The 14841-nt window shown below is 34.2% G+C and overlaps 2 protein-coding genes across 4 annotated transcripts in view; both read left to right on the top strand.

Moving 5' to 3' along the window:
* LOC129316548 (uncharacterized) overlaps positions 1 to 14841 on the top strand; it is a 60732-nt gene that overhangs the window by 27512 nt on the left and 18379 nt on the right. The window lies entirely within an intron of this gene.
* LOC129315330 (uncharacterized) lies at positions 9612 to 14365 on the top strand. Of its 3 annotated transcripts, none has more exons than XM_054958959.1 (9): positions 9613 to 10124; positions 10318 to 10407; positions 10993 to 11053; positions 11123 to 11259; positions 11396 to 11656; positions 11941 to 12318; positions 12420 to 12480; positions 12547 to 13010; positions 13607 to 14365. In XM_054958959.1, exons 1-9 carry the CDS (start codon positions 10005 to 10007, stop codon positions 14159 to 14161), a joined length of 2127 nt encoding a protein of 708 aa, XP_054814934.1. In that variant the 5' UTR covers positions 9613 to 10004; the 3' UTR covers positions 14162 to 14365. The 3 variants fall into 3 exon arrangements, with proteins under 3 accessions (XP_054814933.1, XP_054814934.1, XP_054814935.1); XM_054958960.1 differs by having other exon boundaries at positions 12420 to 12686; positions 12777 to 13010; XM_054958958.1 differs by having other exon boundaries at positions 9612 to 10124; positions 12420 to 13010.

Here is a 14841-nt window from a genome sequence, read left to right as displayed (position 1 = left end):
CAGGCCAAAAGATCTTTGTCAAGTAATAATTTTTTTTTTTAATGTGTATTAGAATTTACAAGAATATCAAGTTAAACAGTTCATGCCTTTAAAGACGGACTCGTCTTTGCTCATCTTGCCTCACGCACCTCCACACTTCCGCTACACTTCAGAGAAAATCTTTAATAAATTCGTTAACCAATATGAATAGCCTAAATTTAATATAAAAAATTTAAATTTAATGTCAAAATTTTTTACAATTTTTATCAATTAACTATTCAGATGTATTATAGGAAGTGTAGATTTAATATGAAAATTTTTTATAATTTTTATAAATTTTTAATATCAAATTTAAACCATTCATATTAAATGTAAACTATTTAGATTGTTGATCATATTTATTAATTTATTTTGTAAATTTGTATCATTCATATTAAATGCTGAATTGTTCGAACTCTGATGAGATTTATTAATTTTTTTATAAATATGAACCATTCATATTAAATTTAAACTATTTAAACTGGTGATTAGATTTAAATATTGATCATCCATAAATTTGGATCATCCATAAAAAATTTTTTATTTTAATAAATATAAAATAAAAATAAAAATTAAAACATTAAATCTAAATTGTCCAAATAAAATTTGAATGGTTTAGATTTTTTTTTTTAAATGCAGCTGAGTTGCAGAGGTGTAAGAGTTAAGAGAAGGAAAGCATATTCCTGTAAATATGTCATGACTTTTGACTCTCAAAGAGTTGTATTTTTTTTTTTTAAAATAAGAAGGCAAACCAAAGCTTGAAAGAAAGCAAAGAAAAGAGAGACTAGGCTCTAGTAGCCATTACATCAAAGTTTATCTACAGATCATCTTGCATAAAACCTAATGTCACATTTGGTATGGTGAAAATGATTTTGATAGAAATGAAAATCGATATGAAAGTGGATACAAAAAAGGATATGAGGTTTAAAAATATATTTGGTTTGTTTATAGAATTGAGATATTATTTTTATTCAATATTAATCTTAAAAACAAGAAAAGACTAAAATACCCTCATTTCAAAAAAAAATATGCCCCATCACGGATAAAAATTTTCATCATAAAAAAAAAAGCTCCTACCCAAATTTGGGAAAGAACCACCATGAAGCATCTTTGCTGGACTTCCACCGGAAAAGAAGAAGAAGACCAAATGATGATATTGTGCTAAAGAAGCTCATAGTCTAGCTTGAAGAAGATTGTCGTTGGAACCATGTTGTTGGCTTCATCATCCTTGCCCTTTGATTGCATGGGTAGCCTTCATCATCACTATTGCCGTGAAAAAGAAGACCCACTGTCGGCAGGAGAGATCCTGAAATTGCTGGAGGTCACTGGAAATCCTAGTTCATCCTTGTTGTTCACAAACCTTGGTTTATCCTTACCATTTGTAAAGAAGGTTACCGTCATTCAGTTCGGTGGATGAGAAGACAAAGAGACAGGTGGAATTAGTGAGGGAGGAGGTCATCAACGTTAGTGAAGGGAACAGCACGAGCGATGATGGCTGAGTAGCGGAGGTCAGAAATTGAACGTCGGAGGTCAATCTTCATTATGCTGAGTCACTGTTGTTCAAGAGAAGGTGAGAATGGAAGAGAGAGAGAGGAAGGGTAAAAAATTAAAAAGGGGATCTGGAATTACAAAACTGAGTTTTTTTTTATGGAACTCAATTCCATCAAAATTGATGGAAATGATTTCCATGTGGAAGCCAAACCTAACCTTATTTTAACTAACCAAACATAAAAAATTTTAATTCCAATTCCATATCCATTTCCACCCTCTCAATTCCATCATAACAAACAGGCCTAAACAAAAGGAGGGTGAAGTAGATAGTAAGACTAAGCCATAGTGGTCAGCATGTGCGTCTTTGGCTAGTGGTCTACATATTGAAGTGCTTCTTTAGAGTTATGATGAATCTCAATCTCCCAATTATTGAAGAATATTTCCCTAGTTTCTTTAATCTCAACCCTCGGAGGATGATCAATGCCAATATCTCTAGAAAGATAGTTAATGGCTTCAATAGAGTTAGAGAAAAATTAAATTTTCTTCAATTGATAGAGGTTACAAACCTGCAGACTAGTTTCAATAATGAGAACTACAGCTGTGGTGGAAGGAAGAAAGCCTAGTTTCTTCTTGAAATCAATGATCCATTCACCTCAATGATTTCTAATGACACCTTCACAAGCAGTAGAATTATCGCTATTAACAGAACCATCTACATCAATCCTTACCATGCTAATAGGGGTTTCTAGACTGTTTTAGAAAATGACTAACTTGGGAAAAGCTGATGATGAAATTTATCTTGAGCAACATTTTCCATTAGCTTATGCATACCACCATGGATGACCTCATTTGGTTTTGCACACTTTCCCTCAAATACTTGTTTGCAACATTTAGTCCATAGGAGTTAGCAAAATTAGTAGAAAGTTCTGAACCAATGCCACCTACTAGATTTTTGACGCCTAAGGTTGTGGTTTAAATTTCATCTCAACCACACCTACAAGTCACAAGAGAAAAATACAGGAATAAAGATAGGGTTAATCAGTTTATTCCACACTTGTTGTGCTCTACCACAATCTCTCAAGATGTGAATAACACTCTCTTCTTCATGACACTCAAAAGGATAATGTGAAGTCTTTAAAAGACCTCTCTTCTCTCTAAATAAGTTTTTGAGAATTCTCTTATGGGTAATTTGTCACATAAACATTTTCACTTTTTCCAAGACTTGATACTTCCAAATCTTGTTCCAAAGTGGGTCAGCAGTAGGTAAGTCAGTATTGGTGAGGAAGTCATATGCTGCTTTAACAGAGAACCTTTCATCAGATGCCATTTTCCACAAGAGAACATCATCATGATTGTTTGAAGGTGTTTTGATAGATTTAATAACAGCAATGATGTTAGGAGAAAAGAAGGTGGACTACTTCTACACATTCCAAGTTCAAAAGGGTAGCACATAATCCTAACCACCTCAAAATGATTGATAAGATCTAAGTTTTTGTCTGCAAAGGTGATGAGATGTTTATCAAAAAGGGCCCATGAGTCCCACAAAAAATTTATGTTGCATCTATTGTTGATTCTTTTTCCAATTCCCACCAAGAACGCATTCCAAACTATAGCCATCACACTCTAGACAAGAGATGAAGATTTTTTCTATGTAACAGGATTTCATGAGTACCACAGTCATATTTAGCACAAAGGCATTGAACCCATAAGGAATTAGATTTGTTAATCGATTCCTACCATAACTTCATGATAAATGCCTTGCTTTGACATTCAAGATCTTTAATACCTAGGCCACCTATCTTTTTGTTTTTGGAGATGCCCTTCTAAGAGACAAGATGCATTTTCCTCATCTTTGAGTCTTGACTTCAAAGAAAGCTTCTACTTATTTTTTCAACTTCCTTAAGAATGCCTTTAGGAATTAGAGAGGATTGCATTTGGTAAGAAGGAAAAACCTTAATAATAGATTGATAAGAACTGACCTTCCTACTAGGGTCAACAATTTTCTTTTCTAAGAGGAGAGACGATTGCAAACTTTCTCAGTAATGTGAGAAAAGGTAGCTTTAGTAACTCTGGAGTGAATGAACGGGACTCCAATGTATTTCCTTAGACTACCAGTGATACCAATCCTAAGACTTTGGCTCAACCCCACACTTCGATTAAAATGCACATTTCTAGAAAAGAAGACTTTGGACTTATCTAAGTTTATTTTATGCCCTAAAACTACACAAAATTGCAACATAACCTATCTAATAACCTTCATTTGACTCTTAGTTGCTTCTGAGAAGAGGAGAAGATCATCAACAAAAAAGAGATAGGATATTATTGGTCCATCAATTCCAAATCTCTAAGGTTTCAACTTTGAATAGAGCATTCATTATGAATGAGGTGTCCTAGTCTCTCCATACATAAAACAAAAAGGTACGGGCTTAAAAGATCGCCTTGGTGCATGCCTCTTGATGGATAAAAAGTTGGTCCTTCTTCACCATTCTAAAGGACTTTAAGGGAAACAGTGGAGGTCATAGCCATAATGATGTCCACAAACTTATTATCTAACCCAATAGCAAGGAGTGTGCTTTTGATGAAATTCTAGCCGAGGAAATTAAGGGCTTTCTCTGTATCAACTTTAATTGCAACATAGCTTTTTCTTCTAGGTTTGGCCCTCATTTAATGGATTACTTCCTAGGCGATGATAATGCTGTCACAGCTAGATCTTCTTGTGATAAAACTACATTGTCAGGGGTAATGAGATCATTATTAGGGGTAATGAGATCATTGATGATCAGTTGGAAATGACTAGCTAGCAGTTTAGTAATGATATTGAAACTAACATTGCAAAGTGAAATCGGTTGCAAGTCTTTTAAGGAGGTAGGATGGTCAACCTTGGGAATGAGGATAATGTTTGCATGATTGATAATTTTCATGTTGGTTGGATCTTGAAACAAATCTTTAACCAATCTACAGATTTTTCTGCCAACTATATCCCATTGTGCTTGAAAGAAGTGGGCTTATACTCCATTAGAACCTGGGGCTTTAAGGACTACTGTTGAAAATTAACCTCCTTTATGACATCTTTATCATGACTGTAAGATCTAGGCTAACTTCCTTTTGCCTACCCCATCTCAAGAATTAAAATTGTTGTTTTTAAAGTGGAAGCATCAAGGTGCCATATATGTCTCCATTCAACATAATTTTCTCTGGCAATGACATTATAGGATGACTGAGTGCATTCTTGTTGCTGACTACTTGAGCTAGTTTTCCAATGACATGCCTTGCAACGGTGGCCATATCGACCACAAGCAAAGCATATGAGGTTTAATCCCTCATATTCGACGTTGAACAGTAACCCAGCTACAATAATTCTTAACACTAGATTCTTTTAGAGATCCAATTCTATACAAATTTGAGCAAAATGGCCACACTCAACCTTAGCTTTAGACACAGTAAAATCAGCAAGAGTGTTAAGATCAACCTTCAATGTGCGACCAATTCTATTGCCTAATCGAGAGATGAAATGACTATTATAACAGCGCGTTGAAATGTGAGGTATACAAACCCAGGTTACTATTCTTCTTAAAGAATTATGGAATAGGTCAAAGTAAGGTGTCCATTTCTGGATAAGCAAACAGTGTTGCTTGAATACCCACAGTCCTTCATAAAGAGCTTTTGAGTAATGAATTTTCCAGGTGTCTAGGTTTGTGAATCTGACCACGAAATAATTGGTGGGTAAATCAACAATCTTGTATTCAGATGTACCCCACATAAGACGAAGTCCATCTCTAAGAGAGGGAAGAGAAAAATGTCTATCAAGAACTGTAATCACCAGTCCGTAGTTCCAAGGTTTGCACCGGTCATTATATTCTTGAGTTATAGGAACAACAGGATATATCTCCATGGGCTTTTTCATGGACTCGTCCAGCTTTGGTAGTTGTCAAAAAATATCATCTTCCTCCATGGGAACATCTTTAGAATTAGGGAATGACCCACTATTTGCCACACCATTAAAGCTTAAGAGTGATTCCTTATAGGTTGGAATTTTCTAGGGTTGGGGCTTGTTCGAGTTAGAGGGCACCGGCTCATTGTGTAGTGAACATTCAGGGGATTTTCCATCCTATGCAGCTTCTTTTTCCTCCATACAATCATCCATGATGAGTTGGAGATGTTCTTCGACCCTTTTTTTTTCTTGTTTCTACCATCATTTCTAGCATTAGAGGGTCAATTCAACAGGGATTTACATTGGCCAGTGTCCTCCATGAGGATGGAAAAGAGAAATAGTGTGCGTAAAACCCAAGAGAGAGAAACTCACTCAAAGACTTGTTTTTGAAAGTTGGAGGCTTCTTACTTTGTGGGGAGAAAATTATTGTCTGGCCAATACCCTGTTCATCACACACGCCCCTCTCGCATTACACCAAGGTACGTTACCTTACTTATTTTCATAATTTATATATAAATTGATTATATTTATATATCGATGTATGCATAAAGTATACTTAAGATATTGCATTTTAGTTTTTAAGGAAAAAATAAACATTATATTTTCCCTCAAAGCCTTCTTTTATTTGCACAAACTCATAAAAGACTTCTAAAGAAATTGATTTTTAATTAGTATATGCAAAAAAAGTGATTTATTAGCATTATGGAATAAGTTTCCTAATCTTTTATTTTCGGTCAAATGATTCCCATTCCCAATCTATCTTGATTGGTGATCAACAATGTTAAATTATATTAATTTCCTTTTTTTTAATCTCAAAGACTAGTTTCTTATTCGTAGTAGACCTTAGGAATCAATAATTATACACACCCAAGAACAAAAATAAATTGCAATACCAAATCAAATTTTAGAGTCTTTTCTCTTATACATCCCTGATTTTGATCTCATTCCTTTTCAAAATCTATTAACTTTTATCGTGTGTCGATTCAGCAGTCATATGTGAACATGCCTAATGATATGTTGCTTGAGATCTTCTCACGGTTCCGTGCAAAATCTCTCTGTAAGTGCAACTGTGTCAACAAATTCTGTAGCAGTATTTCTTCGGAGGACACTTATTTTATCCAAAAGCAATCCCAAAATGCCTCTTCAAGGGATGACTCATGTTTCTTTCTACAACCAAACTCGGCTCAAAGATACAGTGCAAAAACTGAGTTTCATCACTTTTGTTCAAATAACCCAATCTCTGGTCAGGACCGTGTGTGGTGCTTATATCCTATGTAATGAGTCATTAAGAAAAGTGACATGAATATAGATATAAATAATACTCCCTCAATCTCAAATTATAAAGCATTTTTAAATAAGTTTTTTTCGTCTTAAAATATAAGATACTTTGGGTGAATTAAGATTTCATTAAATGCATCAATTTTAATATTATTTTTTTTCTCTTTGTAATTAATTTTCATCCTTTCTCTTTTAAATGTATTAAATGATGAATATTTTTAAAATTTTATATTTGCATTTTGAAAAGATAAAATTATTGAGTGCAATTAATGATATTTATTAATATGTGAGATTGTATCAAAAAAATGTCATATAATTTGAAATGAAGAGAGCACTTTCTCCTGTTCCTATTAGGTGCTTTCAACCACTTCATTGAAACAAAAGACAGACAGTTAACTCATTTAATATATCTCAAAATGAAAAGAATTTCAACTTCATCCCTAGTGAAAATAGGAAGGGAGAGATACACAATATACAATAAGTCACAAAATTAAATTTATAATAGAGGTAAAATTGAAAAATGACAATAAACGATCCTTCATGTACTTTATATTAAAGATCCAAGAATTTTTTTAAAAAAATATTCCATAATAGGGACCGGAGGAAGAGTAATACATCAGACCCCTTAAATACTTTATCTTAGCTACGAAAACTCCTTCACACGGCCTTGTCTCTGGTGTCTCGTGATTTCTTACCATTTTTAAAGTGAAGGTCCTAGATATGGTTTGGTCAACTTTCTTGTGGTTGTGGTATATACTTTTTCCTCCGTCTCTCGGCTCCAGTCTAGGCAAACGGCACGGTACCCTGGCTACCTTTCTATTTTATTATTATTTGAGTCCTTATTTTTAGTGCCATATATTTTCTGTAATTATAAATTTGACCCAATTTGAAAGTTTTATCCTTTATTTAGGGATGGTTTTTCATTAAATTTTAAGCCACTAAATATTTGTTACGATTTTATTTTCTAAATTCAATACAATATGTTGTCATTTTCTTTTACTCAATTGTTAATGAACCTTACAGTGTTTAATTATATTATGGGAGATCTCAAAGTAATTCTTTCAAAATATAATGTATTATTTGAATTTTGCCATGAATTTACATAGTATTGAAGGATTTGGTGACAACTCCCTGTCCTTGGTTATTTATGTAGTAGTTGATAAAATTCTGAAACATTCATGATTCCTGTGTTTTGTAAAACCACGAGTAAAATTTGTTGCAACCTTATAAGTATTGTTAGAGATGCAATGAGCTATTTTTTTGATCTCCTACTAAAAATGTTCAAAATCGAGCTAAATTAGAAAAACCAAATCAAACCAACTCAAACTGAAAGGAACTGATGAAAATAAACTATTAATCAAGTTTGATTTGGTTTTTATGACATAAACCGATAAAAACCAATTAATTTGATTCATATTTCGATTTTAAACTGCAGAAAATGAACAAGGTAAAGAACACTTATTCTACTTGTAAATTTAATAGGGTGATTTGGAAATTTTGGAAATTAATGTATAAAATTTGAATAATAATTACAAAACTTATATAAATTTATTTGCAAATATATGAGATTAACTTGAAAATCTAAAAGATTGACTTATAAATATTAAGGCTTTTAATTTTTTTAAAAATATTTATTAAGAAGTTTGACTTGTAAATCTGTGAAATTTAATTTGTAAAAATTAAAATATTAATATTTCATTAAGAATATTTTTTTAAAAATTATTTTTGAATTAGTCAACGAATGATGACTACAAATTGTTGGTCAACATCAGTCAAACAAGTGAGTCTGTTATTTTACAAGAAAAACTAATCATAACTAAATTTCTAAGGATTTAAAGAAAATTTTATAAATTTGTCAAACTTATTTGAAAATAAGTCAAAAAAACTTGTTTGTAAATACCTAAGTGCTCGTTTGGTTCAATTACATGAATGGAGTTTACATGTAATCCGAATACAATTCTCACCTTTTGACTGTTTGGTTGCCATTTTGTATTGTAAAATCTTTTACAGTGTATGTAGATTACATTATAAGTGGTAATGAGAATTACATCAAAAAACCTTTATAATCCCCGTTCCTTATCATGAATTTACTCAAATATCCCTCCCTCTCTATTTTTTTCCTTTCATGCTTCTCCTCCTTATGACTGCAACTTCGACACCTCCTCCCTCTACCTTCGTCACCATCCTCTTCACCTCCATCAACCGCCACCTCCCTTCCCACTTCCTCATGCTACTCAAGACTATCCAGCGTCCCCTCCCTCCTCTGTGTTGGTTGCTGTTGTAGTTGATTATCGCCGTCATCTCTTGCTCTTTGCTTCAATCTCAACCAGTTAGCCTTCATATATATATATATATATATATCTCATCCCTCATAACGTTTTTTTTTGTTTGCAAATCTTTTTTTTTTGTTCACAAAAGTTGGTTGAGTTCAAAATCAAAATTTGCTTTTTTGCTTTTAAATTTTATTGCTTATTGATTTTAGAGTTAATTATGGTTTGGAAGAAGAAGGCTGAAGGGAAGGGAAGAAATTTTGGTTGGAATGAGAGGTGAAAGAAAATTTTTTAGGAGGGCATTACAGTCTTTTCATTTTTTCTAATCATTAAAATAAATATAAAAAATTAACTTAGTTTCCACCTTTCCAATATCAGACTAGGCTTCTCTCCTTTGAAAGAAGCCTCCTCCACCTCTCCTTTGAAGCAAAAGCTTAACTTGGGCTGTCCAAATTTAATATGATTGATCTAAATTTAATATTTTTATTTTTTATTTTTTATTTATATTTTTAAAATAAAAAATATATAAAAATTGTAAATTTTTTTTAATAAATATACTTATTACTCTAACAGTTCAGATTTAATATAGATAGTTTAAAATTAATATTAATAAATTTACTGTTCTATTCAAAATATATTTGCACTGTTCAAAATATATTTAAAAAGTTAATTTAAATTTTTTATATTAAATTCATATCATCTATATTAAATCTGGATTGTGAGATTGATAAGTATATTTATTAAAAAATTTTACAATTTTTATATATTTTTATTTTAAAAATATAAATAAAAAATAAAAATTGAAACTTTTAAATCTGGACCGTCAGATGTCCATATTTTCCATCGTACCAAACAAACATCTTATGATCGTCCCCGTTTCTTACCTTAACGTTACAAGACACTACTCATGATTCACTAAACCAAACGGGCTGTAAGCGTCCGCCGCATTCTTTTTCTTGGGATACCAGAATCTCTCTTTCAAGCTTCAAATATTGCTCGTGCTCGAACACAGCTGAATGTTCTTCCGCCCAGCCTGCGCGATTCAGAAAGCCAGGATGGATTCTCTAACCAAATTGAATTCTCCTTCCGGAATCCTTCTCAACACTCGTCTCTGGTCTCAGGATCATGATAAGCAGGTAGTCTTCCGAAACTTCTTCCAACGACTCGGATTTGTTTGGTCGTTCAAGCTTTTATTGTCTCTAGTTTCTTCAAAGTCTCTTCTGTTCAGTTTTCTCCCCCAACTGAATTGGAACTTGTTTACTTGTCTGATTTGTGAAGCATTTGGTAGAAATTGGCCGATTTTTCTGATGCTTTGTATTATCATTACAGCACAGCGTCGAAGGAGATTGCGAGTCCCCTTTGAACCTAGATACTCCCTTGGAATTTAAGCAAATTACTTCAGCTTTTGCAGTCCACCAGGTGACTCTCTTTCGCTATTTTTTTCCATACTGGGTCCACTCCCATAGTTATATATATATATATATATTGAGTAAAAGCTGAAGCTTCATTCCAATAAAGGAGCTAACAGATACAATAACCTAATGAAGAAACAAATAGAAAAAAACAGAAAAATTACGGACCAAAACACTTCTTTCATCATACTCCATCTACAAGGAAAGATGGAATATGATCAAAGATCCAAAAATCATTCACTAAAATATGACCAAACCTGGCTAATCTATCAGCAAAAGTATTAGAGTCCCTGTATATGAAATTTAAGGAAATAGCCCAATACTTACACAAGTTCACTGTAGTCTGAATGATGTCTTCAAAAGGGTGATTCCAGTTTCAAAGTCTGGTAAGTAGGTATTACCAAAAAAAAAAAAACAAGAAGAAGAAGAAGTCTGGTAAGTAGGTTAATGGCTTCCGCACAGTCACAGTAAATCTCCACATTTCTGAAACCACTGAACCAGCACATCTCTAAGCCTTTTTGTTGCGAGTAACTCTCATAGTTATATTGTTACTTGCTTTTTGTTGCTGAGTATAAACTATCTTGAAATGCAGTGCGTTGATGGCAGAGCTGCAGCCTCAAATCCTTTCCCATTACCCATCTATCGAGAGCAAGGTAAGAATTTTTTTTTTTTGCATTGTGTTGTCCCCAAACACGCAAATCCTAACTATTTTTTTTCCTCAGAAATTTTAAGGGACGTTGTTAATTGGATGAAGATGCTATTGTCGGGGCACACTATGCGTGGGATAAGTGAAGATCTTGCTTACAAGATGATTGTTGAGTTGTTTGCAACAATTGTATCAAACGCCGAGTCAGCTAAGGTTGTATTCTCATGCTTATCTTTCAAAGTTAAATGCTGTGGGGTTCTTATGATTCTTCTATGCGCATGTTCATTTGCAGGGGCCTTTCTCAATTCTCGGTAGCGCTGTAACATTTCTTCTTTCTTCTTATGGACAGGGATTTTCGGCTGTTTACGACATTTTCACAAAAGATCAAAAAAGGGAATTTGAGAGAGCTTACAGGGCCACGTACAATAACTTCCTGGTCATCGGGGATGAGTACTATGAGTATGCACTTCAATTCTTTGAGGGTAAAATTGAGTATCAGACCTTCTTGAGTAAGGTCGTCAGAGCCGCACGAATTACATGTTCAGCAGGTGGTCTTGGCCCACAATGTCCATATACTGCCGGTGTCTCTGTGGCATTGATGATGGCACAGGTATTGGCACTTCACCATTTTATCTATTTGGGTGTCGGCATTCTATCTTGCTAATCTATCGGGACTTGCGATGAGCACAATGGGCCTCCCTTTAACTTTCGTTACCTTTAATTTCAAGTGTCGGATTGATCAGCCACTGCTGACAACTAAAGCACCCTTTTTGTGTTTGGTCATGACAAAGGGGCACTTCGTTATTTTTGTCTCTAGAATTCTGTTCTCTCCCTTCTATCTATGAAGTACAATATGAAATTAACTGTGCATTAATTGGTGACTGCATAATTCAGGTCAAGATACTCGGGGAGAAAGGGCATTCCTACTTAGATGTCATTCATCATTGTGAAGCTATAGCTGTAGGCGTTCTAAGGCTTCGCTTGTGTTCTCCTTTACTTGATAACATCCGCACACAACACGCCTTGGAGGAAGTCGACCCGGAACTAATCAGAAACTTCTTGCCAGACCCAGTGCAGGTGGCTAAACAATTACATGGGCTGTTTTCTGGACATAGTATTGGGTCCCCACTGTCAACGGCACTTGATTTTATGCCTAATCGGAATGTAGAAGTTGTCAGACCATGGAAAATGGATCCATCTGGTGAGAGACGTGACGTCCAAGGAAAAGAGATAAATGGCGCTGGAACTAATTCAGGCTATGCAGTCTACCAGGTGATCTCTCTTTCTCTAGTTCTTCCCTTCTTGTGGGTCCACTCCCATAGTTATACCGTTACTTGTTTTTTGTTGCGAGTGTTAACTATCTTGAAATGCAGCGCACCTATGGCAGAGCTACAGCCTCCAATCCTTTCCCATTAACCATCAATTCAGAGCAAGGTAAGACTATTTTTTGCATTGTGTTGTCCCCAAAAACGCAAATCCTAACTACATTTTTTTTGTCAGGAATTTTATTGGGTTCTGTTCATAGGGTTACGGGGCACTTCTTTAGGAGATGCACTGAAAATGGAATGGATATAAGTCTTGCTCGCGATATCATTGCTATGTGCATTACAGGAACTGCATCAAGAATCGTCTCAACTAAGGTCGTATTCTCATGCTTATCTTTCAAAGTTAAATGCTATGGGGTCTTTCTCGGAAGTGCCATAACATTTCTTGTTTCTTTTCACGGACAGGGGCTTTCGGCTGTTTCCAACATTTTCACTGGAGATGAAAAAAAGGAATTTGAGAAAGCTCACGTTGACTCGTTCAGTGACTTCCACGTCTTCTGGGATAAGTACCATAAGGGTCGATTTTCTCACCTTATGGATAAAATTGGTGAGGCGTCCATATTCAGCGTTGATGAACTTGATCTTGGTTCACTCTGTCCGTATACTGTTGGTGTCTCTCTGGCATTTATAAGGGCACAGGTATTGGCACTTCACCATTTTATCTATTTGGATGTCTGGCATTCTATCTGCTAATCTATTGGGACTATGGATGGGCCTCCCTTTAACTTCTGGTAAAAAATGAGGAGGAATGAAGACTTTGGGGGGGGGGGACTCCTAGAAATGATTAAAAAATATTTCTTTTTTCTGAAATTCCTCCTCCTAGTTTCCCCATTTTCTTCTCACTTTTTCTTCTAACCAAACCAAGCCTTGATTTCAAGTGTGAGATTAATCAAACCACCGGTGACAACTAATGCACCTTTTTTTGTGTTTGGTCATGACAAATGAGCATTTGGTTGGTATTAGACTTGAATCAATGTGGGAAATCTCACATGGAATAACACTGAGTTCAATAATTGATATATAATAAAGGACTCATAAACTTAAGTCTTAAGATATGGTGTCCTTTTGCTACTTTTCTTCATTTGTCCCCTGCCTTATTTTCAGATTGTTTGCTCCCCATTCCTAATAGTTGGTTATTTTTGTCTTTAGAATTCTGTCTTCCCCCGTTTCTATTATTCTATCCATGCCATAGATATGAAATTAACTGTGCACTAATTGATGACTACACAATTCAGGTTGAGATACTCAAGGACAAAGGGCATTCCGACTTAGAAATCTTTAATAGTGTCAATAAAACTGTCGACGTTCTAAATAACTGCATCGAACTCGCCTTTGGGAGAGTCGACCCGGAACCAATCCCCAACAACCTATCAGACCTGGTGCATGGAGCAACTGGAACTTCTGCTCAGCTCAGAAACGAAGAGATGTCGGTGCCACCCAATGCAGATTCTCTGTCAGTGCATGCAAGTGCTGACTCTAATAATACTTCGTTTCTACAGCAGAAATTGGGCAAAATTGTTCCAATCTGCAACAAGTTTTTTCCATTTGGTCATGGCAGCCTACTCTGTGGTTTTGCTTGTGCCTATTTACTGGCAAGGGGTGTATTTGGGCTTCACTTCAACTACTCGGGTCAAGGCTTTTCGCTACGTGGGCAACAAGATCGCGCTATTGTGCATCGTGGCTTCTCGCTTAACGCATGGTTTGGAGCTCAGAAAAACGAAAGGTTTTTCATAGAAACTCTAGCTGACTGCCTTGCTAAATTTTCTAACATGATTCAGAAGAATTCATGACAAGAATCCTATTAGAGGAGGATTACTGTTCGAGCTTTAGGGTTTGCAATTTCTGTTCTTTTTAGTACATTCGGTTTTTATGGTGTCGCTGGTTAGACCGGTTGTTGACGTAATAATTAAATAAAAATAACTATGTTGGTGCACTGGTCGAAAGAAATATTGTTCTTGAAAAATATGAATAAAATTTTTGAAAATTTGGTAGGATAGCTGATTCATATTAATATATAAAGGATTTATCATCAATATATGAAAGATTTATCATTGATATATAACAATATATCATTAATAAATATAATAAATTAATTATAATATAAAATATAATAAATATTAAATTATTTATTATACTTTAAGCCTTATTTCATGGGTGGATAATGTAGAACGGGAAGGGAAAAGGGTTAGAGAAAAGTTAGAAACTCAGGAGAAAGTAAATTAATATCAATCAATTTTTATTCTAAAATACTTTAATCTGAATTTGGAACAAATTCCTCAGTTAAATATGCAAAAATTGAATTTAAATTTAATTCAAATCTAAATTCATTTTAAATTATAATTTATTTGTAATTTTAAATTTTTTTTTACACATAGTAATTTGAAATTCTAACCATTCAAACATCTCATTCTTTTCATATTTTTACATATTTCCATAACCCTCGTATCTTTTATCATCTCTTATAAATTAA

Source organism: Prosopis cineraria, unplaced genomic scaffold, assembly GCF_029017545.1.
Source record: "Prosopis cineraria cultivar Desert tree isolate PC_DT_omini unplaced genomic scaffold, ASM2901754v1 PC7, whole genome shotgun sequence".
In the NCBI taxonomy this organism is placed as follows: domain Eukaryota; kingdom Viridiplantae; phylum Streptophyta; class Magnoliopsida; order Fabales; family Fabaceae; genus Prosopis; species Prosopis cineraria.
The sequence above is the reverse complement of the archived record's forward strand: the minus strand, read 5'-3'. Positions and strand labels throughout refer to the sequence as shown.